Source organism: Nylanderia fulva, unplaced genomic scaffold, assembly GCF_048542155.1.
Source record: "Nylanderia fulva isolate GAGA-0341 unplaced genomic scaffold, ASM4854215v1 Scaffold10, whole genome shotgun sequence".
Classification (NCBI taxonomy): domain Eukaryota; kingdom Metazoa; phylum Arthropoda; class Insecta; order Hymenoptera; family Formicidae; genus Nylanderia; species Nylanderia fulva.
The window spans coordinates 4,205,246-4,231,567 of NW_028189193.1; the positions used below are offsets into that span (position 1 = coordinate 4,205,246).

The following is a 26,322-nucleotide window of genomic DNA, read 5'->3' on the forward strand; positions in this document are numbered from 1 at the left end:
AACATCATACTTTGAATTGGGACAATGTTAAGATCATGGACAACGAAAATAATTATTATAAAAGACTCATTTCTGAGATGCTACATATCAAGGAACAAAAAAATGGACTAAATTTAAACAAAGATACTGAGTTACTTAGCGAGTCGTATTTTGATATTTTGGATATATTAGCGAACAATAAATAATAATAGGACAAATAGGACATTAACGAGTAAAACATAGATATTAGATCATATATAAACACGCACGCTCTCCGATCAAGTAGAGTTTAAAATGAGCTGTCTTTCTGTATTGTTGTTTGTTAAGTGTCATCCTTAATAACTGTTAATAAGTAGCAAAATTGTCAAGAAGAACGATGATAGGTAAGCATACTACCAATTGTAGGGGATATATATTATAATTTGGACATACGTTGATCGGTAATTTCTTATTAATCGCAGCGCCTACGGTACGGGTTAATTTCTCGCATATTAACGATGAAATCATCCGAGATCTGAACAAAATCAGAGATCATATCGAGGCGAACATTGTTGGACAGGACGGATTGAAACACGCGTTAATTGCTCAAAAACTCTCGATTCTGAATAACTATAATTAAATTTCGATATCATGTGAATTGGAAGAATTTATTTTTCAATAATTATACTGAAGAAGACCGCGTGCGGTCGAAACGTTTATAGAATGATTGTAATTTGCGTTAATTTGCGTTAGTTTTAATATAATATAATGACTGTAGTTTTATAATTTATACATGTAATAAATGGTAGTTGACTGAACATCTCGAATATTCAGCTCGATAAGTTGGCCTTATATTTAAAAATATCAAATCTTGCCGTCTCCGATATCTATACACACATTTACTGTGCAAATTAAAAATTATTAATTTTTTTAATTATTGAGAAATATATTCTATCTCTTTCTTTGTCACAAAATAAATTAAACGGAGTATTAAGATAAAATAGATTAAGCTAAAAATCAATAAGGATTGTATGATTTGTGCATTTACAAGCAGAATTAAACAGAAACAGACAGAAATAAGAACATAATAAATGCAGTTTTATCGATGAGATTAAAGAACATTACAATTGGAAAACGAAATAAGTAGGAGATATAGTACCGCGTGAAAAAGTATTATAAAAAATTGTGAAACAGAGAGAAAATTATAAGGGTAAAATATACGCGGAAAAAATTCGGTGTCTCTTAACAATACCAGCTGAAAATGACTATGGTGTATAAAAAATTAATGGGCGGGAGATGGAGAGGTCCGTAGAGATAAAATCCGCAACCACGACAATTTATCCAGCTCACACGTGTGTGGGCGAGGTTCCAAATAAATAAAAATTCAACGTAAAACTTTATGCGTTCATACTACTTACACAACGGTTTTATTCAAGACGATAAAGTTAGCCGCGAATGGAAGACGATTAATCATGGCAATTCCTCACGTCGCATAGCAATTGCGGCAATTTGGTCTAGGAGTGCTCTATCAAATAGACTGACTGATTTAAGCGAGCTTTAATTTATTGAGGCGACGTGATTTTCGTAGAATTTTACTCCTAAAAATAAAAATAAAATCTATCGCCTTTTTGCGATCTTTGCGATAAAAATATCGGACGCGTTTAAAGTGCAATTCTGCAACAAATGCAAATGCGAGGCTGCAAATGTGACAATTTGATTATTACTCGGCTGTGATATGCGCTCTTGAAATCGAGAGTGAATGCCACTTATTTCTCTCTATCCCGGATGTTTGATATTAAATAACGTGCGAGATTAAATAACGGGATTTAAAAGCTTTACTTTGAACAAATTTGATGCAATTTATCTGATTTATTATGTTGTCTGATGAGATGGAAATATCTTAAACAATTTTAAATATATTATTAGAAATTTCAAAGAGAGAGAAAGACATGAAAATATACATTTTTCCATGAAAAATTACAAACATATATATTATAATATAATATTTAGAGATAATTATATATAAAAAATTGCTAAATATTTTAGACATTTAAATAAAAAAATAAATAACATATATAATTCTAGAATGTATTTCGAATTTTTTGTGCAAAGTGTAAGTAAATTATTAAAAGTATTTATATTTATCAAGAAAAATAAATGTAACAGACTTTTATAAATGCAGCTACTTATGATAGATCATCTCGATCAGTAGTAAGAACACGATGTTATTACAATACTGTGTCATAATGTAAATAATCGTTCTCATTTTTTATAATTGTAACTTGTCATTGGAAAATTAATGTTTCAATTATAATAGTCTTCGCGCAAACGTTTCTCGTAATAAAAGGGGTATAAAGATAGTTAAAAGAGAATACTTTGTATAAAGATTTTTTGTTACTTTTTAAATGTTTAAAATGCAAATTATGAACGTAATTTACATGTAGCTTGAGCAAAGGAGGAGGAAGTTACGCCGAGAAGATTTTTTTTTAATATTTAATTGCATAAGTATGAATCGCAAAGCAAGACTGTCCTTTGGCCAACGCAAATTCTACGTCTCGCATTGCATCGTTAATTATGTTAATCATTGTGCACATTTTCACGGCTTTTGAATAATTCCATGATGAAGTCGTCTATCTATCTGTTTTGTAAGTTGGTAAAAACAGTAAGCTAACTTTCGTATTAATCCATACGTAATGAGAACCGAGTATTTAATTATTTTACTTTGAATTATTCTCCATCCTTTGTCTCGATTTAACATGTAAAATTAATTTGTTATTTATTTTATATGTATTTCCATTAGAAGGCTTGCGATAAATATTTTTGAATAAAGTTTAGATAATATCCAATGGCAATTAAAAATGTTTATAAATAAAATATATATTTAATTAAGAATGCACATATTCGTAAATTTTATTACAAAAAGTTACCTCTAGAGAAATATTTTATAACAATTAAATTTTTTTCCAAACAAACAGAAGATAAATTTATAAAGATAAATAAATGCTAAGGGAGAGCACGCACGTTTTTAATAGTTTGACGAGTGTGAGACGTTTTCTAAGAACATTTTAAAAAGGTCGCTTTTAAGCCTCTAGCAAAAAATAATAGTCAATATTATCTTTAATTTAGATGTTATGCATTTATCTACATTAAGAGATTCTAAGCTATTTAAGCAACTATTGCATTTTCTCAAGAATAAGACTTTTTTGATTTATGTAATTAAGCTATGGAAAATTGCGTTTTGTTAGCCGCAGAAAATTATATTTCACCGTAGGTGGCATGATGCATCGTTGTGTACGTTTTTTAATTCAAATTTTGAGCTATTTGACCTCAGTTTCATAAATGCGCTTTGTTACATTCCAATTAAGCCGTTCGGTTAGCTAAATATTAACAATTTACTCAGCGCACTATAATTTAAATGTTTCTATATCATCATCATATGTACGTATATATGATATATATAATATGCAAATAGAATTTAGCCCCATTGTATCTAGACCAATTACTATTAATTACGTAAGTTTTCTGAATACGCCGTAGAACTTTCGACAAACTAAATAAAACAATGAACCAATAAAATTAAAATCAGTTATATTAATTAATTGAAAATATAAATGAATATTGAAGCGCATATACAAAGAGTTAATAGATATTGGAAATAATAAAGTAATCTTTTGACAAATATTTTTCTTATTATAAGAATGTCATGTCATGTAATTGTGAGATAATTATATATATTTTATGATCCAACTTTTTTACAAACTTTGAAATCTTGTTCAACTGTAACAGGAGAAAGAGAATATAAGCAGACCAGCTGCGTAGTGATATATTGTATTATCTTTTGTTATTTGTATGCACATTATAATGAAAAATTTCGGAATCTCGATGAAAGAAAATGAGATGTTTGTGAATGGCTATTTTCAATGCATTCACGTAATTATTTTGATTATAGTTTCATCATTTCATTGCTTACGTGCCACCACTGGAGGGTTGATAATTTTTAACTAAATATATCTCGGCGATCTCGCGTGTGTGAACGATCGCATTATAGAATGACAGTAATCCGAGCGATGACAATAATCTGGCAGTTGTTGTCAAGCGCTCTCACACACGTATCACATCTGTATTTTAAGTGTAACGCATTATTGTGCGTATCGTCGACTGATGAGACGCTGATTGATTGTAAATAAGTAATATAGAAAATTGCAAAGAGACACATATTGGAAAAACATAGTGGTTCATGAACCGATTTAAGCAAATATTTGTTACACATCTGGCGTGTCGCATGTCGAGAGATGAAGCCGATGTCGGGAAACGCCCCGGGTGTCGCGCAAAGTTCGCGCAACGGCGATGCAATTAGGACCAGTGGCAGTAGCGAGCAAATAAATTTCACCTCTCTTTGCTCGCTGCGCTATGTGTTTACACGAGCGACTGTAGCGAATCGCGAAGGAAACATCCTTCCTTCAATTCGCGGACTTGCAATACGCGTGTCTGAAAGGGAACTAATCAGCGGGAGCTCTCTTTATACCGGATAGCAAAAGGTCCGTTGGTTTCTTCGGCGCTAGACCTGAGTGACCTGGGTCACCGTGTGATTAGTTCCGGTGTTCTCCATCGGCTGGTGCGGCACCGCCATCCATCTGCCGATCAGCCGCCATCGGCTGCAGAATAGTTGATTAAAGGTCATGCGGAATTGACGGCTCATTGCGCAATACAGGATAAAATTGATGGCCGAGTTTATGAGTGTCAGGATGTCGATCACGTCACCTGTCGAGAAAGGAAACAAACTTGATTAGCAGAACTTCAAGATGAGAGATCGAGAATTACTTGTCTTTAGAAGTTCCCCCAACAATTTTAGAACTCTTGCATTTTTTAGGAAACTTTGCCTCTCTGGGAAATTTTTCTCATACGTAGAGTAGGAAAAAAAAAAAGAGAAATTTTGAAGGAATAGACTAGGAAATTAAGGTGTTCTTTGAATTATCTTCTATCTACCGACGTTGCGATTTAAAAATTATCTTATAAAGTCGTAAATATTAAAGCATGAACATTCTTGTAGAAATCTTTTTCTCTATCAAAAAAAGCTTACGTATTAAAAAGATGGAAATGAATTAAATTAAGGGTCCTTTTTCCCTCCAAATGTCTATATACATTACATTCCAGACTTTTTCATTCAAATGTCTGTATGCGTTAAATTTTAAAAGACTCGAGCTTGTAAAAGTTTATCTCGCAGGCTTTACTAAAGTCTTTTTCTACGATCTTTTCTATAAAAGGCTCGTGGAAATATCTCTTTCCATATATATTTCGTGCTTTTTCTCTTTCTCTCGCCTCCTTATCTTTTTTTAATTTTAAAGAGATATCGAGAATCTAGCGTTATTTTCTCGAATTACGCAATAACTCACAGACTTGTGGCGTGACTCGAAGAAAAAAGAGCGAGCGTCTCGAATTTGGAACAACAAAAAAAGCGAGCCGGTAGTAAATTTTTCGCACGACAAGACGACAAACGCTCATCGATATCGGAATGCCATAAATAAAAGTACGTATTTTGTAACTCTTTATACGCGAAAGAAAAGGCGTATGCATCTCGATGGATACATTCTCGACACGTTTTCGAGATTGAACGGAAGTTTTCACATGCCGATACGAATTCTTCCGCCGTAAAGGCCGAGCATATAAATTTCAAACGCGTAGCGTGAAGCTTCGCGTTAAATAATGGTATTCTTGTGATAAATCGCTCAATATTTTGCGTTATTTCATTACATGATTAATTCGGGTGATTCTCTCGGTCGCGAAGCTTTACGCGGGATTACATTCGCGTGCGCCATACAAATATTAATCTGTGTTCATTATAATAATATATAATATATTTCATTGAGCGAATATTATTTCTAAAGACACGAATATTCAAATGATAAATTTTGATCTCTGAATTGACGATTATTTTAGATTGGGCTTAAATATGATTTAATATTTCATGTTATGCCTGCATCGCATTGCATGCGATCTATCACTTTGAAATATCAGCGTGTAGTTGATGGTTTATGTTAAAGTTATTGAGAGCATTACGTGACTTTAGGATTAAAAAAATTATGAATATTTTTATGTAAAGTTATTAAAAATTTATCTCATAAAATTTTCAATGAAGAGTTCTTTTGATTATAGATAATATTTACGATTTTAAATAAGCATAATGTACTTTTCGTAAGAGCATTAGATTTTATTAATGTTATCTCAAGTTTTGCATTTTCATAATTTGCAAATATTACAGTATTAAAATTAAAATTATCCAGTGATATTATTTCGAAACGGGAATAAATCCAGAGTTTTTCTAGTATATTTTGTGGAGTTTACAAACTTATTTTTAATGCAGTAATAACAATTTCTTTAACTTATTAACTCTAGAAATGATATCCGGGCTAATATAAATCATTAAAAATTCTTATTTTCTTCGATACATTATAGATCTTCATATCAATGTAATAAAAAATAATTGATTTATTTTCAATTCTTTTTAAATTTTATCCTACAATTTGCACTCCTTTACACTTTCCGTAACTTTCTACTAAAAATTGAAGTTTGGGTATCACGTATATTTCTCTTTCTCTCTTAAAGTAAAAGAAAAAGTCATACCATATGTATCTCGCTATACCCTTTTAACGTCACGTTCGTAAAACGAATCAGCATTGCCTGCATCGTCGAATCAACAGGACTGATGCAGATGCGATCCAATTTTTGTAACGATGCCGAAGTCGCTCGTGTGCGTAATGCTGTTTGGCCTTCGTGTGCGCGATATACGACATCGCAAACATTGTATACGACATTGTTCGAATGGACCGTTTGTTTCGACGAGCAACAAAAAGTCCTCTCGTTGCATTTCTACTTCCGTTGTGCCGCGCGACAGGAATGTGAAATACGCGTTTCCCTTTTGATCTCTCTCCCTTTCGGCGCGCTTCGCGATATTTATGCGTAAATTATTCTCCCGTTGTGTGTAGCAGCACGTCGGGTCAACTTGAGCGTCGCGGTCGCAAGTTGCAGGTAATTTCGACGAAATCGTCCAACGTTTGCTTAAATCCGTGTTTTACGCGCTGTTTAACGCGACGGTTTACTACGGTTGTCGGAGGAAATAATAGGGAAATATTGCGCTACACTCCCGCGGGTTTCCGAAATAAATTGCACGTCAAAGCACTGCCGTGGATTTTTACGCCGACTTTTTCAAGATGAAAATCTTACATTCAGTCCGACGTAATTTGTAATAATTAATTATACATATATCTCAAAAAAATTAATAATATATACACACATAAGCATCCACAGGGGGTTGGAATTGGTACAAAAATTAAGCATTTGCTCTCCCTTTGAATAAATACTAGAATTTATTTGCATATTAATATTAAAATTAAAAATAAAAAATTAAGAACAAAAAATAAAAAGTCAAAAAAAATTATACCTCCCGGAAAAAATCCTGCGGACGCCCATGTATATATATGTATATGTTTTAGAATATAGTATAGTTATTTATTATTTAATATGAAATTTATTAATTTATTATTTATTATTCAAATATGAAAAATTGATGCGTGCTCTGTTTATGCTTACCGCAAAATTCTATAATGGCAGGTTTTTTATTGATTCGGAATTGAAATAATACGTAAAAAGTAGGACTCGTGATTATCGATTAATTTGATTAATCGATTAGAATCGAATGTCTTGATTAAAATCGGAGTGTCAATCGTTTCTTTCGATTACAGTTGATTGATCAATTTGGAATTAATCGATTAATCGGTTAGAATGACGAGCCCTGGTAGAGAGAGTGAAACAACAATTAGGCGAGATTCTAAACCATCTTAAGATAATTATACGATTTGTAATAATTTACTCGTGATAGGTTTGGTGTTCTGATTATTGTTACGATGCCACGATCCAACAATGTTTGCACGTGCTATTTCACATTATCTATATGTATGACTCGACGCAACGTCAGTGTTTACTTTGCAAAAAGCCTTCGTTATTGCAGTATAACATGAACCACAGATGGTACGAATAATAGAAGCGAGTGCACGTCAAATAAGACCTGTGCTTGCAATACGGGTATCCTTTGTCATTGCTTTGGCCGCACTATTTTGGTGTGCCACGTGATAAGTACGATGCATCCCTCAGTATCGAACGTTAAGTAAATACTCCCAAGGGAGAGAGAATACTCGTAGTAAGGAGAGTAACATCCCCAGTTGTTTTCAGAAGTGTGAAAATAGAGGGAAAATAGAACGAATAGATATTACCGTTGAATTCTCGCCAGTGTACATATATATCTTTGTTCGAGATCTCGAGATGGATTTTTGTGCTTTGTATCGAAATAGCCAACTAAAATTTGCAATCTTTTATTTCGATAAAAGACATTTCAACAATAAACACGGCGCGATTTTTTTTAAATAATAGAAACAGGACAAACATATTTATAACGCTTTGTTTGAGAGAGACGCTTTGTTTTTATTTATCCTATATGTAATAAGAAAGATGTAAAAAACGATAATTTTTTGTCGATATTTCAAGTTATGTATTCTATATGCATTTTAAAAATATAAACGTATAGATAAATAAGTAAGATAGAAATATAAATTACATGTAGATATAGCTGTGACATAAATTACTAACAATTATTTTGCAATACACGTGTTATTCCCTTTTGACATAAATCATTTATCACTGATTTGGAAATGATTGTGGATTTATTTGTTTTTGAGTTAAGATCTGCTCTTATATGTTAAGGCAAATATCCTTTCTTTGTCCGTGTTCAAAAGTGTTCATTATTCTCCATAGAATTCAAATGATGAATTGAAATTCGCTAGGGAAATTTAACAATAAACCAGCTATCTCTCGAATACTTGGATCGCAATGCAAAATAGCTATGAATTTTAATTTATTTTGTAATAATAATTATAATAATTTATTTAATATAACAATATTAATAATTTATTTTATAAATACTTGATGAGAGATCGTGTGCCATTTTTCGAAAAACAATATGGCATCATAGTTTTCATCGTAATTTTCGTGTTTTGCAAATTAAAATTTGCACAGGGAAATTATCTAATAATAAACGGTAACAAACCAGCTAAAATCAGAGGAAAAATAGGTACGTAATTACACAGCTCTATGAGAAAGCGAGAAACTGTTCTCTTAATGAGATTGCATGCCATTTCTCAGAAACGTACTACGGTGTTTCATAGCATATTCCTCGTCTTTTCAGAGTTCTGACATTCTTACATCTTCAGACAATTGTTCTCCGCGAAAAAGAGAGCGAGAAAAAAAGGGAAAAAAAGAAGACGAGCACGTGTCTTTTTCCCCTTCAATAGGATTCGTGAAATACTCGAGTAAGCACGATTCGAGTGATCCTCAATCAGCGAGGTAGAATCCCAAGAACAAAGAACGAAGCCCTAGGGGTGGTTCTATATGTGATCTTTATCGTTAAATCCATTAAAGTATTCTCCTTTTGTGTGTGATAAGGAAATTCTATTTGGAATGAGAACTGCAAAGATAAATGATTCTTTATCACTCCTATTTTCTTGTGCTATGTCCCCGTTTAGATTCAATTTGGTGTTTTGATAACCATACGATAGAATGTGCCAGATGTTGAGCGTGATGTCAGACACCGTTCCTTTATAGTGAGATATTTGCGTAGGCGTTTGTTAAATGTTGCCGCACGAACGAGCATATGCGCTTTCGCGCGTTTCGTTCGAATTTTCCGCCTGCTTATGATCATAACTTTTGTAAAGCGGTATTACGATATATATATATATATATGTATACAGAGAAATATGCGCGTGAAATATGAACTCTAGTGCAGCTTTCTAAACTATTTCCCATTAGTTTTATCGATAAACGATAATAGAACATTTTAAATAACAAATAGTTCTCTTCATTTTTGATTTAATAATGATTATCATAAAAAGTATCTTCGTCGAAGGCAAATCAAGGAATTTCAAAATAATTCGAAAATTTTCTCGAAAATAATATACTTGAAAACTATAAAACAGAAAATTAAAAATATATACTACATACGTCAAAAAAGTATAATAAATGCGTCATGTTTTTAAAAGAATTGAAACATGACTTTTTTATAACACGTAATAAATTGTTCTCTCGTGAAAAAAGAATCTGTCATTGAATTTTTCAAAATATAAATTATACATTTCACTACAATTATTCCATATAAAATGATGTGAAATTAGATATTTTTGTCTTTTGAAAATTGTATGGAATTCGAATAAAACAGGATCTTCTATATAGAGGTGCCTTTTTCTCTCTTATGTGTGTATACACATATAATGTATATATATATAATATGTATGTGTATATATATATATATATATATATATATATATATATGTATGTATACTAAAAGAAAAAAGCGTTGGCGTTTGAAATAATGTTTGAAATGCTTTATTAGAATTTCACTATGTGCATATATATGAGATTAATGGAAAATAGTTTGTATAATTCTTTTGAGTATACAGAATGGGGAATTTATGGCATTTTATATACAGTTTCCCAGGATTATCGTTATTTCTTTCGCTTACGTACATGCATATTTTAATGTATGACTGACCTCATAAATTTGATTGACCTTTTATTCTTCAAAGTTAATTCTAAATGAATTTTGAAAAAATGTGCTTTGCTAAATAAGTTATATAATGTGAAGAGCGTTAAAAAAGATTGAAGTTTAAAAAAAGTATTCGTAGATAAAATAAAAAAAGTAAAAAAGTAGCGTCTGTAAAAAATAGAAAAACTTTTATAAACAATCTATATTTTAACACTGTTACCGTTTAAACCGAGTCATGCGTAGACTTTATTAGTAAACTCGGAAAATATTTGTTACGTTTAGTTTCATGCAGAGATAACATAGCATAAGGACTGTGTAACTTTTTACGTATTTTGAATTTATGAGCGATTCAGTTATTTGTTGAAGATCGATATGTTTTCAGGGACGGAGTATTTTATGCATTGAGTTTGTGAAACGAAAATATCAAACAGTTATATATTTTCGTCAAAGTATTTGTTTTTAATTCTACTTAAAAATAAAATATTTGTGTTTTTCATTTTATTATGTGTTTAAGATTCGCAATAATGTATGTTTAAAATAAAAACTTTTCAAAGAGCAAGATTTGGAGTAAATGTAAATGCTGTAGGAAAATAATTAAATGTCTAACGAAGTACGCTGCTACATGTAATCACACGCGATTATATCATAAAGGTCGCATGTTATAACACATATTTCGTTCTTTTTAAGTAATAGTGATGTTATTAAATCTATCTTTCTATTATAAGGTCTCTTCAATATAACTTTTTAAAAAGAGATAACATACATACATATGTTTTATCTGACGAATTCTCTCTGACGTGATTCGAATACAGTTTTATCGATTTTAAAAGTAAATAAAAAAATATAAATATGCCGTATAAGAAACATTTTTGGAATTATCTTGGGTGAAAATTATCAATTAATTAACAATTTGTGATTGCTATATTAAAGTTTGATAAATTATCTATAATTATTTATAGACATTAAGAGTATATAAAAAGAGTAGATAAAAAATTATACTTTCTTGAAAAGCAATTTAATTTTGTTTGGGCAACTTTTGCGTGGCGGCTACCGAGAAAATAATTACTTATTAATAAATGAATTAACTGAGGAAGTGAAAATACTTGATTAAAAGTTTGTATAATGAAAAGTATGCGTTTTGTTCATATTTTTTGTATTTGTAAGATTTATTAGTGCACGTAATTGTATTAATTAAGATGTCCTGACTTAGTTTTCTTATGTAAAAAACTTCATATATATAACAAAGTTAAAAACTTTTTATCTTCTGTCTACGTTTTACATTATTCCTTGGCAATGACAATATTAATATTTTATTCACTGGTCTTGCACAAAATTTCGACATCTTATAACAAATTTAATATGATGATATATAATATTCCATTTTGATTACTGTTAGTAGAAGTATAAAAATTTATTCATATTCGAATTTTTCTTGAGTGTGACGTTTTCTTGCGCAATAATTTAATTAATTGAAATGATGTCTTGCACCACACAATCAAATTACTTCACAATTGTTTTGCCAAATAAAGGTGTGACCAATTCATGTTTCTATCATCGTATTGAAAACAAATTCGTAAAATTCATGATTAAATTATTTTTTCGTATGTAATTGCTAATGTAGACAATATTTTTTAAGGAATGTTTTCGATTATTTGTATTTGCATTAAAAACATCACTATAGATTGCAATTAATAATAAATATAGCGTTGTCCAATATATTTAAAAAAAATACATATTATTATATAATATATAAATATATAGTTTATTATTATATAATATAAATATATATATATATATATATATATATATAGAGAGAGAGAGTTTATTATTATTGTGTATCAAATATAATAAGTTCAACGCGTCTAATAATAATTTTTTGAAATAGCAATTGATTTGCACGCTGCTATAATTTAGATTTTACATTTGTATGTTACAGACAATGTGTAAAATTCGGGAGTGCCGTTAAAAGTATCGCGCGAACAAGTGCGGGAGTGTCGTTAAAAGTATCGCGCGAATTAATCAATGAACCTTGACAACCCTGACGACCTGAGAGGAGGAGGCCGAGGAGAGGCATCGAGCACTGGCGGAGGTATTTTAAGGTGAATATCGTTATTTGTATAAATCACATTAATTCACATTATTTGAATAATTTAAACAAGAAAAATTTTGAAATATTATATAATTTTTTAAGAGATAAATATTTATATAAATTATACATGGAAAAAGTTTCTATTTAGAAGCTGCTTTTTTTCAACCCTGATGACCTGAGAGGAGGAGGAGGCTGAGGAGAGGCATCAAGCACTGGCGGAGGTATTTTAAGGTGAATATCGTTATTTGTATAAATCACATTAATTCACATTATTTGAATAATTTAAACAAGAAAAACTTTGAAATATTATATAATTTTTTAAGAGATAAATATTTAAATAAATTATACATATAAAAAGTTTCTACCTAGAAACTGCTTCTTTTTAAATTTATAAAATTATTTTTGTATTTGTTTTGCATTCATATACATATAGCTTATTATTATTATTATGCACTAAATATAAAGTTCGGCGCGTCTAATAATAATTTGTCAAAATTATAATTAATTTGAACGCTGCTATAATTTAGATTTCATATTTGTATGTTACAGAGACATCAATTACTTTGCTGTGCATCGGTGTCAGTAAGTGAGAAAACTTTTATTTACTTTTGAGGTAACGGATTTGTAGATCATAGTTGTAGATTGTAGATTGTAGATTGTAGATAAATTCATTGTCTTCAAATGGATAAACTAAAGTGAATCAGATCAAACTTACTTGCAATCGGACTCGTCTTCAAATAGATAAACTAGAACGAATCAGATCAAACTTATTTACAATTAGATTGAAATTTTGATAGATGTCTTTATTATAAAATACATCATTAAAGCATATTTTTACATATACAAGTCGAATTAAAATGTAAATTAAAGAAAGATATAAAGATTTTCGATTCAGATTTTATTTATTTATTTCATTTTATTTAAAGAACGCGCTTGTGTGATTTTATTAATTGTATAGGTATAGGGGCAACGTAAAATTCGGGAGTGTCGTTAAAAGTATCGCGCGTGCAAGTGCGGGAGTGCCGTTAAAAGTATTGCGCGTACGAGCGCGGGAGTGCCGTTAAAAGTATACTACGACCCTGACAACCTGAGAGGAGGAGGAGGCCTGGAGGCATCGGGCACTGGTGGAGGAACCTTAAGGTGAATATCATTATTTGCAATTAATTTTAATATAAATCATATATTAATTCAGTTTTTTTAATCGAATAATTTAAATGAGAGAAACTTAGAGATATTGCATAAATTTTATAAAAATTGTCTATTTAAAAAAACTTTACATTTTTATTTATTTTTAAATATTTTTTTAAATTTATAAAATTATTTTATATTTATATATAGCTTATTATTATTATGCGACAAATATAAAGCTCGGGTTTTTATATTATATCTAATAATAATTTTTTAAAATAATAATTATAATTTGAAACGCTGCTATAATTTAGATTTTATATTTGCATGTTACAGAGACGACGTCAATTACTCCTGTTGTACATCGATGTGAGTGAGTGAGATAATTTAATTTTGAAAGAACAGATTTATAGATCGTAGTTGTAGATTGTAGATATAGAGATCCGTTGCCTTAAAATGGATAGACTAAAATGAATTAGATCAAACTTACTTACAATTAGATTGAACTTTTGATAGATGTCTTTATACATAATTCCACTTATTTCACTTATTTATTTTATTTAAAGAACGCTCTTGTGATTTCACTAATTGTACGCATACTAACAACTTTGTTATAAAAGTAATTTATTTTTTTAATTTTTGATTATCCTAATTTTTAGTCTATCCATCTAAATATGTAGTTTGCCATATTTAAATACTTTAATTGATGTAAATCCAAGTTATCGATCCATTAAAAATGTATATAATATGTATGTTTTTTAATGAACTTTATTTTATTATAAGTATTATATATTTTTTTATTATTATTATTATTAGAAATATCAATGAAACCATTTTGATCGATGACTCGGCGTTATGTCAATTAAAGTGATGATAATTAGCCGGAAACGAAAGAACTTCCCTCTTTTATTGAGACCTCTGATAGCGGTCAAAATTACATCTGACTAGATGTAACCAAAATGTTTATGGCTAATAAAGTTAGGTTCATTGGCCTAAAAAAATAATTGATTTAACCATATAAATAACGTTATAGTAAAATACGGGTAAATTACGTAAACGCGGTATACTCGATCTTAGATCTATAATATTAGATATTTAACGTGAAAATACATAAATAAATAAATATACGCGCACATAATTCTTCGATTGCGTATGTGTGTGTGCTTTACCTAGTAAGAAATTATGCATATAGTATGCAAATTAAATTATTTCTTATATTCGGAGCTAATTATTTATGTATTTAAATGTATGCAGAAGCATAATATATACATGGCAAAACACAACATTTTCATATCCGCGATGGAAACACCGGTAGGAAAGCGACTTTCGCTCACTATGACTTTTGCTCACAATTTTGTCAGCTGTTTATTATTGACGAACGAAGAAATGACATTATTATTCATGAGCCGTACTCTCTCCTTGGCGTCCATCCTTCATCTGCTATATATCGTACTTCTCAGCAACGTGCCAAGATAATACGCGACGTGATGTCGCGTTTATGTCAGTTGGAGTTATTGCGAAATCAGTAACTTCGTTGTCAATTCTTTTGCTATTATAATGCCGCGTCAACTTATGCACAGCTTTCGTCGGATGAAATCATTTATTAAAAAAGACATGCATTTTTATTTTTGCTCTATTCTGCTTACATCTGGTTTATTACAATATCGCAATTATCTTCGTATTTTTTATGCAGCCTTTTTCATCTTGAAACATATTTTGATTAATCTAGACACAGTGCACCTGAAAGAAATTATTAAATGAATAAATATTTATCTCAATACTGTCTATATTGAGTCTATTGAGTATATGTCTATATTGATCAATATTATTAATTTCAAATAAATGATTTATATTAGGCATTCAATAAATTTTTTTTTAGTGTATTCTCTTTTTGTATATAATTTTACAAAAGTACCACATTTTTTAATTAAGATGCTTTATTACGTCATGCGAGAAGATTTGAATTACAAGCCTTACACCGGAAACCATCAGGCTTATGTTTTTGCGAATTTATTAGATGATATTGGAGACACCAGATGGTTTGGAAAAATATAAATTATAAGTTCATTATTTTGTAAGAGCCTCGTATTTATCTCCTCTGAATTCTGAACCGCGCATTATTGATTATCCGCATTAATCAAGCTTACGTAAATTTCAATGGAGATTGCATAAGAAGAACGACGTGTATTATCTACGGCCATTTAGCATGTCACAGGATCGTTGGCAAAGCTACTCCCCCGTTTGTTGTTGCAGGCGTAGTAGCTTTTGTTGTTCTTAAATTACGCGCTTTGTTGACGCGAAGTATAGTCAGGGGAGTTAAAGAACTACCCCAAACTGCTCTATCGTGACGATGGCGAAACGCGAACTGCCCGTTAATGTCGCGCTAATAGGGACAAAAGTATTATTCAATACGAACTGTCGTAACGTGTTTTATGCTTCAATACCGATAACACGATTGTTACGAACGTATAGGGACGTTAATAGGAGCGAGTGCCATAAATGAAATAATGACGGAAATTATGTCCCGAGTTATTATCGCGCCCATAATAATGTCGACACGCGAGTAAAATTTATTGTATTACCTTTAAAGACACAACCATACCATAAAACTTATAAAATTTTCATTTATATTTTTTGCCGAGATTCGGCATGCAAAATCGACATAGCATTTATATAGATTCATACATTGAAATAAAAAAATTTAACTTGCCTAATCTTTTAACTAAATATTTTGTTAATTGAATATGTAAAAGTATTTAAATTAAATATAACATATTAAGTCTAACACAAAATGTATATTTGATTTAAATATTAATATATGTTCAATTGACAAAATAGATTTAGTTGAAAGGTTTAGTGAAGTTAACCAATTTTTTTTTTCAGTGTACATATACATATATACCTATATATTTTTATATATATTGTGAAGGAAAAACCTTTTTTTTTTTTTTGGATTTAACCTTTCGCTTCTATTAATATCATTCTTTGTCGCTGATGAGCGACAATAATTTCTTCGGCAAGTAGCTTATTTATCGCGACTGCTCCTGTGTATATATTTATATTGACATTTTGTCAAAATAATTCTTTCGAATACATAAGATCGTGACATTGAGTTTCTTATTGGCTTCTCAAAGGAGCGGTGGAACAAACATATGCAAATAATCGTACGTAGGTGCAAATTTTCTTTCTTCGCCAAACGCGCCAATACCTGCTGCATATGTCACTTCCATAAAGATATTTGCTCGCTCCCGCAATATGTCGTGCAGTATATGATGTGAAACTCTCGCGTCTAGACTTTTCTCGGATCTGACATTGGTTGCATATTGAAATTTAACCATCTCGAAATCACACACACATATATATATATATATGTATATATATAAGACACGACGAACGAAAGTGTATTTTGTTTGTTAATAAACTGGTAAATGGAACATATTTTCCTTCCTTGGATTATAAACTCGGCATATTCGAGCGAACCATCGCTTGGAATTAGTTTCAGCCGACTTGCGGAGCTTCCGACCACAAAGTTTAATTTGATTGTTTGATGAGGAAATAGTTACATATAACTTTCAACTTATTTCTTAAAAATCATGAAAGCGAAATAGATTGACAAATTAACTAGTTTAATTTTTTCCGTTTGTTTTTTCCCTGAAATCAAATAATTGCTTTAATTTCGCTTTATAAAGATTGCATATACGTATACGGGAGGCAAACAAAAAACATGATTAACTGCGTTAATTTATTGTGCGTTTGAGCATAAACAGAAGTGGATAATAATGAAGCAAGAAAACAACAAACACGTATATGCGTGAGATGATATTGCACGTCAAATCATTGCACGTTGTTACATTGCTTTATTATCGTTTATGCTTGAATGTATGTCAGATCAAGCTACTGTCCGTAAGTCTTTCCGGCGCCAGTGTGCAACCGGCCAAAGAGAGATGAAAGCTTGTATTTTACACGAAACCCCGAGGTTAAATCCCGCGGTGAGTAACATTGCATGTAGTGTATCGACATATCGTATATACGCGATGCTTGTTGGCCTTTGCTTTTGCCACACTCACAGAGATTACATTGGTATTATGAAAGCACAACATCGATGAAAGTACGCGTATTAATTAGAATACGCCAATCGGATGTGTGAAACGCAAGTGTAACAAGACTATACACCGTGAGACAAACAAAAGATACACAAAGTTGTATATAGATAAATAAATCAACCTTTATGAAAATAAATGCGGGTAAAATTAATTCTCGTTCGAAGAATTTATAAATACGTGTCTTTGTATGTGTGAGATAAATTTAAACTCTTTCCGATATTTCAATATTTCGAAAATTCATAAAATTTTACAAGAAATTTCTAATCTTTCGACCTTAAATATTTCGTGGGTAAAAAAATTAATCATTAAATTTTTAAATTCTTAATTTAAGAGTTTAGCATACCATATAAGCTTTATATACCTAATTATACATGTACAGTTTATATTATATATTCAAAATATGAGTAGAAATACATTTAAGTTAGTGAAATTATTCGGATATTTTTTAATTTTTTCCGATGTTGTATGCGAGCAATAATACATTTCTTTTATGAGTATATGCAAGAAATAATAAGAAATGTCATTTATGATTAAATGTAGAATAAAATAAAATAAAATATATCTTTCTGACATTAATGAAAATTTATATTTTTATCCGATGTCTTGTCCGATGTGATTTGCATTCTACCATGTAGATCCTCAATTTATTTTTATGCTATCACACAGAGGATAAGAAAAAGAAAATTCGTGACTATAAGATATTCATGAAATCGCGCGAGGTTCTAAATCATAATGAAATGTGTCACTTGTATCTTCTTATTTATATAATTATTTCGCAAAAATGTAGTACAAACATGTTCCTGGGAATTGGATTGTCATGTTCAAAAGGGAAATGGGGAATGAGTTATCGTATATATATGATTTCCTGGTGCTTTTCTATAATTTCTTCAAGTAATTAGTAGAATTTATTTGATATGCGATAACACATTAGAGAAAAGTAGTTCGAACTTTAAGAGAATAAGAGAGATTCGGACTTCCGGAATTTCATATAACATGAAATATTTGCAAAGTTTCGACATTTGTGAGCAAATGTTTGTTCCTAACTTAATATTCGAACGGAGTACAAATAAATCATATTATGTCACATTTGAATCATATAACAGAGAAGATTTGTCGCATTCTATCTGAAAATTTTTTCGAATCTTTGATATTAATAATTTCGCGATATGCTCCGTAATTAAAAGATGATCTTTTCGCAATTGTTGGGTTATAAAAGCAAAAAGAAATTAGCAATGATAAATTGTTGTACTATATCTTTTTCTTATTTTTCTAGTTTATTTTTTAGTCTTTGCATAAGAGAAAATGAGAGAATTGCTCTTACGCGATTTCTATTAAGATAAATTTAAAAATAAATATATTAATCTGTTAAATTATATTTAAATTATTAAATTATATTTGTGCTCTTTCATTTTAGTGATAATTTTGAAATCCAATGTTTGAAATTGCTTTTATATAAAAGTGATATAATATAATAAAAATGTGATAATAGTGATATATGATAAAATATTGCATTGTAAAAAAAATATTCTAAAGTACAATTTGATAGATAATAAGTGATTAAAGTAAAATATGAATATATTATTTTTAATAAAAAATAAAAATCTACTACACTTTCTATCACTCAATATCTCGTAACGGTTTCATAGCGACGTATATAATGATGTAAAACGCAGTTTAACTGTGATGACGATGCAAACACTAGTGACGTAAAATAAATATTTAATATTCGTGAAATGTATAATTTGATCCGAACAACTTTTTGCCTCAATTTTATATTTTACGCATGAGATAATATAATATCAATTATGCAACATATGATCTTTTTATTTCTTCACTCCCTGAAATAATCTAAAAAATATACTTTTTTGTTTTATATATATATATATATTTTTAATAAACTAATTTTTAATAATTAATTCAAAAATTAAATTAAAAACAAAATAATTTTTAATTCATAGTAAAATAAAATTTTAAGAATCGTTTATCTGTTATATTCTCTCTTATATTCAACTTTTAAATATATTTTTCTTTTGAATGATATATCTCGAATGGAGAGATCTCGTTTAATAAAAAACTTCCTTACACAAATTATAGAACTGTCATTTTTCGCACCCTTTTGCTTCTAGAGTCTAGAGGATAAGAACTTTTATGGACGTAGCATAGTATACTGCGTTTTACTGTAAATGTCGAATATGCGGTGGCGTGTTTTCCTATTGATAATACACCTGTAAACGAGATGTCTCGCAATCATAGATAAATTCGTGGAATTTACAGCGTACGTTTAAAGTCGAAAATCCGTGTAAGTTTTCTTGAAATTGGATTGTCCTTCTGTTTTGGAATCGCGTGAACTCAATTTTAGTCAACGCAGAGAGCTTTCCGACACTATAACTCTGTGTCGTTGGCTCACGACTTAATAAAAGAAATAATATTCTATTAAGGTTATAACTTTAATATTATTTTTTGTCAAGTGTACAGTAGAATTCTTTATGATATACTTTTAATAGAGATGTGATAATGTGGTGCGTAATAGAAGTTAATAATTTTGCACTTGAAATAAATTAGCAATTATTGAAGCTTTTAGTTAGAAATGATACTTTGAAGCGCTACAAGAGAATTATATAACATATAAATGATCGATCAAATATATATTCACAATTCCATTAAAATCCATTATTGCTAACATTAAGCTATATACAAACTGATTTCAATTGAGAATGAATTGACTAACATATACACATATATAAATACATATATGCACGATGAAAGGAATATAGTTGTCTTTTAGAATTTAATTCTTACACGTTCGTGATTATCACAGTAAAAATGATTAAATATTTATATGTATGCAATCACATCGGACTTCACTAATTAAATTTCAAATTTATGTAACAAATGACATATTCTTATGTGTGGCATATTTTATCAAAATATGAAGAAAAAAAGTAACGTAGTAAGTAAGTAAAAAAAGTAGTTTTCTTCATATGAAACTTTATTCCCGTAATCTTTCAATAATAGCATAATAAACGCAAAGTTTATGTTTCTAGAGAAAGAGAGAGAGAGAGAGAGAGAGAGAGAGAGAGAGAGAGAGAGAGAGAGAGAGAGAGAGAGAGAGAGAGAGAGAGAGTTTTATTTCCGTAGATATAATTGTTTCTAAATCTAATAAGGAAACAATTAAAAGAAAAGAATGCACAATAAATTAAAACATATTATTCAGTATACATATTTTGGCCTACGTATATAATAAAAACGCAAATTTTGATTAAAAATAAATAAAAGAAAATATTAATATTCACGAAAAATACAGCAAAAAATTTAAATATTCAATAAAGTTTTAAACATTCTTAATATATTTTAATATTATATTTGGACTTGATTTTGATATTTATGTAAAAATATTGCGAAAAGCTGAATAAAGATGAGCAATAATAATATGATCGCTAAAAATACAAATAGCGTGAACAAGGATATTAATTATTTTATAAAACAATTGCAAATAAATATTATGTCTGCAATTGATATATTAGTATTGATTAATATACATACAAATAAAAATTAACTTTCATAATAATAAAATTTCATGTTTAGGACTCTTCTTATAAAACACAATTGCAACTAAGTATTACATTTACGATTAATATCAATATGCATAATATTTACCTAACATGACGTAACATGTATTGAAGAATTTCGTGCCCAGTATAACGCTGAGCAGTCCCAAAATGCCCTGCGGTAATTCTGTGACGAGGAACAACAGGAGCACCGCCAGCAGCATCCTCGTAGTCCTGTCAGTTTGTCTCTCTTTATCGGTGCCTTTTCTCTTCTTCTTGGGTTTCTGGCAGGTGTGCTCCTTACCGTTGCCCATTTTGATAGCGGTATTTTTCGTAGTAAGTTGCTTCCGTCTCCGCTTCGCTTCCAGCAATACCTTTACCAATTTAATACTCAACACTGTCAACGCGACGCACGGTATCAGCTTAATTACCACGCTGTAAATCCAGAAGTTAATGTCTTTGAGAACGTTGCTTATCGGCGTCTCGGTGAGTTTGACAAAGTACAGGGTAGTGTTGGTCACCACGTCTGTATCATTCAGCTTTGTCAGATTTATGCTCATCCCTCGCTCGTCCAACAACTCAATCCCAGATCTCACCTCGGTGTTGATGTAAAGCGGTATGCAGAGTATTGGGCAGCATATATAGGCAGAAGCAATCACCAGAAAGGTGCGCTTGTCGCTACACCACTCACGATTATGTTGTGGATGCGCCACCGCGATGTATCTCCAGACCGCCAGGATCACCGTCAAGAAAATTGAGATCGTGTGACACACTTGGCCGAAGTGCGAGTGAAATAGTACGAAGATACCCCAGCTGTAGGTGAAGGTGTCCCTGCGGGATCGCTTGTAGAGGTACATGTGGATCGCGTACGGGATGTATTCGATCATCACAAAGAGATCGGCCACAGCGAGTCCGGTAAGGATCATGTTGGTGGGCGATTGCATCTCGCGACGCGTGAGCACAGCAATGTTGAGAACGTTGGCAATGGAGCCGAATATGCACACGAACAGACTGGCCCAGCCGTGCACCTGTACATACCAGTTGTAGAAGGATTCAAATCCGGCGTTGCAGTATTCCGTTTCCGCCGAGACCGTCGGCGTGAAATTCAGGGTGGAATTCATCCCTGAGAAATTGGAATTCATTCCGAGATGAGGTAGTCTTGAGGGGGCGTGCAAAGCTCTTTATAATGTTATGCGCGAGGAGATCAATGAACTTTTCTCTCTTCCCGGAGCCTCCGAGCTCTGCTCTTTTTCGGCTAGGTCATTACTGTGACAACTTCTTCCGTTGGATCTTTGTGTAAAACGTCGCACAGATTGTTATTATTGCGGATGGAGGACGATTTTTTTTTTTTTTTGAAAAAAATGATTAAGAATGATGATCACTATTATGCAATTATATCAAGGATTGATTATTGTGTTGCGACGCGCGGTTGATTTGGCTTATATTTCATTAGGAAAAATGATCTTATTAATGAAGATAATTATTAGATTAAAGCCAATTATATATTAATAGTCTATGATGATCGTTCTTCATTTAGCAATATTAGTTTTCACGTATATGTTAGAAATTCATAAACGGAAGTATTGGCACGCTTGATTGCGAACGGGAAGACGTTTTTGTCATTTCGATGCCTCTCTTCAGCAACCTGATCGGAATAATCGAATCTCGGTTTAGTATCTATTCATAAAAATATACCACATTATCAATCCCTTTTATAATTTATTACCTTCGTCCAGAAGAGAAGATTTGTTATTCACTGATTTGTGACTCCGGGGAAATGTGATAACTTTTCTGGATTTTTTTATCTGAAAATCGCACGATAACTTTCAGACGATTCTCCGTTCTCGTTCATAGGATAGGAAAGAAGATAAAGTTACCACGCGTTTGAAGTATCTTTCCCTCGATCTAACTCGAACGACCATAGTCAAGTGTGTTTCTGACGAAACTTTTACGTTGTCAAAGGGAGAGCTATAAAGCGTTGAAATATTTAACCTGCGTACTTTTTATGCGACAATCTGATGTTTCCAAAAAAGCGCAACGCACGGTTCAACTTTTTATATTTTACATTTTGAAACTTATATTTCATTATCTAACAGATACAAATATATGTCGCGCGCGTCAATTTTATTTTCATATATGACACGTTTCTACATTTTTATATTTTTTCTTACTGCTGGATAATGATCCGATTTTAATCGGAATGTCCTCGTATCTAATAAAATTCGATATCTAGCGTTAATGTCAAATAAGATTATTATTAATTAGGTGGACGGGAAAATAAAATCAATTGGTTTTTCTGCAATCAATCGCATGGGGAACCGCGGAACCGCAGCTTTTCGGACGAATCGACTTTCAGCGTCTATCGTGCGGAATAACAATGTCATGTGACACGTGCGGCCAGTGACATGTGTAGGAGGAGACGCTTCAGCTGTTAATCGTGGTTGCCGCACCTTGATGTAATGCGATTGATCCCCGAATGCCATAGAAACACTTTCCCGTGCACAACTAACTGCTCGAGCACGAAACGAGCATTATTGTCAATCCGTACGAAGAGGTGCACAAACATCCGCTTTCAGTTCTCCACTTGTTCCCTCGTCGCCGAACGGATCGAATTATATCGCTCCCACCCTAATTGATCACTTAAACGAGCTCTTGATCGCGAAAATGTCGCCGATTCAAATTACATCGGGTGGTCATTTCGAATCGACGCAATATATTATAACAATGTTTATCTTTCGCAATGTCTCAATGTTTCGGTAATAATGATATCTTCGCGTCGATTCTTACGCAATTTTCGCGCATTTTCACGAGCTCTTATCGCGAACGGCACAGCTGTTTTCGCGTCAAGTAGAAGAATCAACGCATCGCGCGACCAACGCAAACGTTGGCGTCTGTGCGCCGAATGAGAGAAGAGGCGTCGTACGATGCCTCGTAGGTTGAAATGGGGTAGCTCTTGCGCCTGCGTTGATCCAATTTTCCATTCTAGTCTCCCTCTATCTCTTTTGTGTGTTTCTGTTTCTCTTTTTCTCCATCAAAGCACTGTCCTTTTTCGCCCGTCAAAGCAATTCTTTGCATCCTTCTAAAGAAAAGGATCTGATATTCTTAGAAATGATCTAGAAATTTTGAAAATGTGATCTAAAAGGAAAAGGCTATAGTATACTGACTAGAGAATTCAACTATTTTCGTGAAAATACTTTTGTTTGTGTGGAAACATTTACATTAGATTTTTTTGTTATCGCGCGTGATTTAAGATTACATTTATATGATTCTATATGCATCCTATATTTTGCACTTTGAAATGCTAATATATAATATGCATATATTACACGCTTATTGAACATTTATCGTAAACAGTTTGCTATGCAAACTCTTATATTTTTAATTTATTTTTGCACAATTTTTTCCCATATTGAATCTCTGTTTTTTTATTATCTTTATTTTTAACGGCGTCTTTCCCTCGCAAATAATACAGAAGAGCTCTAAAACATTTCGAATAAAGCACTTAAAAAAATTTGCCTTAACCATTTAGTTCACACTTGATAAGATTACGTAATTGCATCACGATGTTACGTTCTGCAAGTGGAGAAAAGGAAGCAGTTTAAATCTTGCGCATAGAGAAGAAGGGAATCGAGTCAACAATAGAGACCCGTTAAAGCGCACGTTAGCAGACGGAAATCCAGCCCTCGGGGTCACGTGTTTCGCGTAAAACATGCCCTCATCCTTTCTAGTTGCTACTTTTTTATCCTCTGTGCTCCACTCGTTTCGCTTTTTCAAAGCCCTGCAGGTCCGTGATTCCCGTCAAAGTGCATTTCGAGTCACCAAAGTGTCTCGTCTCTCTTTACGCCTACGCGTTCCTTCTGTCAATCTTGCACGCCTGGTGGTTATAAATTTCCGGTTTCAGCAATATCGTACCCCCGGCTTTGACGGCGATGCAATCTTTTGCATCGTCGAGAGGATTGCTTTTTCTTGCAACTGCGTTCGCCATTTATTTCAGGTTAACGGGCGATGGAATCCACGTACGCGTTTCGACGTCTTCGAATGGCGCGACGTAATTAGCAGAGATTTGTGCTAGAACGAATCGGATCAGTAGAAATGCTCGGTTGATTGGTTTATTTAATTAATTTAAGTTAATTAGTAGAGTAATTTACCCGTGGAAGTTTCAATGCTCCGAGCATATCGAGACAACAAACAAAAATACATTGCAATTGTACAGAGACGGGATTTTATAAATCTATTTAGTAATTTATTTTATAAATATACATATATATATATTTCGTATTCTTCTTACGGATTAAATGCTCTCTTCGACTATCTCACATTGATATTAAACACGATTCTTAAATTAGATGCTAGAAAATTCGAAATTCAACATCTCATTTAGCGTTAAACATGCAGATTAAATGAATAGTTAAGGAAATGTATGGTAGAGAAAAAGGGCAAAGCAAAATGGAAATTGTATTACTTTTTAAAATGATATGTGCTTTAAAAATTACAAATGTTAGAGAATGAATGTTCGTTCTTTATTACTCGTTTAAAAATAGAATATACAAAAATTATTTGTGAAATTATTTCGTTGGAGATTTCTGACGTTTAAGATAAGAGAAAAATGGATATACATATATCCTCTTATATAATCTTATCATAAAATTAAAAAAAAATAAATCTACTAGTTTTACGGTCGCATAATACATATTACATTATCGCGGTTATATTTAATGAAGAACTCAGGAGGATGAATCTTCCTTCTTATTATTCTCCGTTACGAAATGCAGGCGTTGTATAATATCTCCTAACACACGTGACAACGACAATCGTTTTGCATACGCGAAATAATTTGTATATAACAGCACCTCGACGTTAATTTCCATCATTAATATATGCCGCGGTGAGCTTTTCGTTCCTCAGAGA

At 31.6% G+C, this 26,322-nt stretch overlaps 1 protein-coding gene across 2 annotated transcripts; it reads right to left on the reverse strand.

Moving 5' to 3' along the window:
- LOC114931901 (Myosuppressin receptor 1) lies at positions 1–24,302 on the reverse strand. Of its 2 annotated transcripts, none has more exons than XM_029304043.2 (3): positions 23,292–24,302; positions 21,524–23,219; positions 1–4,719 (listed from the first exon to the last, which is right to left on the reverse strand). In XM_029304043.2, exons 2-3 carry the CDS (start codon positions 22,554–22,556, stop codon positions 4,517–4,519), a joined length of 1,236 nt encoding a protein of 411 aa, XP_029159876.1. In that variant the 5' UTR covers positions 22,557–23,219; positions 23,292–24,302; the 3' UTR covers positions 1–4,516. The 2 variants fall into 2 exon arrangements, with proteins under 2 accessions (XP_029159876.1, XP_029159875.1); XM_029304042.2 differs by having other exon boundaries at positions 21,524–23,059; positions 23,141–24,302.
- Between the last annotated feature and the right edge of the window lie 2,020 nt (positions 24,303–26,322).

Excerpts from the sequence above, each read along its gene's own strand:
- LOC114931901 (XM_029304043.2), bottom strand. The coding sequence starts at position 22,556 with ATGAATTCCAATTTCTCAGGGATGAATTCCACCCTGAATTTCACGCCG. Across the intron at positions 4,720-21,523 it reads TACATGTTACGTCATGTTAG|GTGACGTGATCGACATCCTG; the intron begins GTAAATATTATG and ends CTTTCTCGACAG.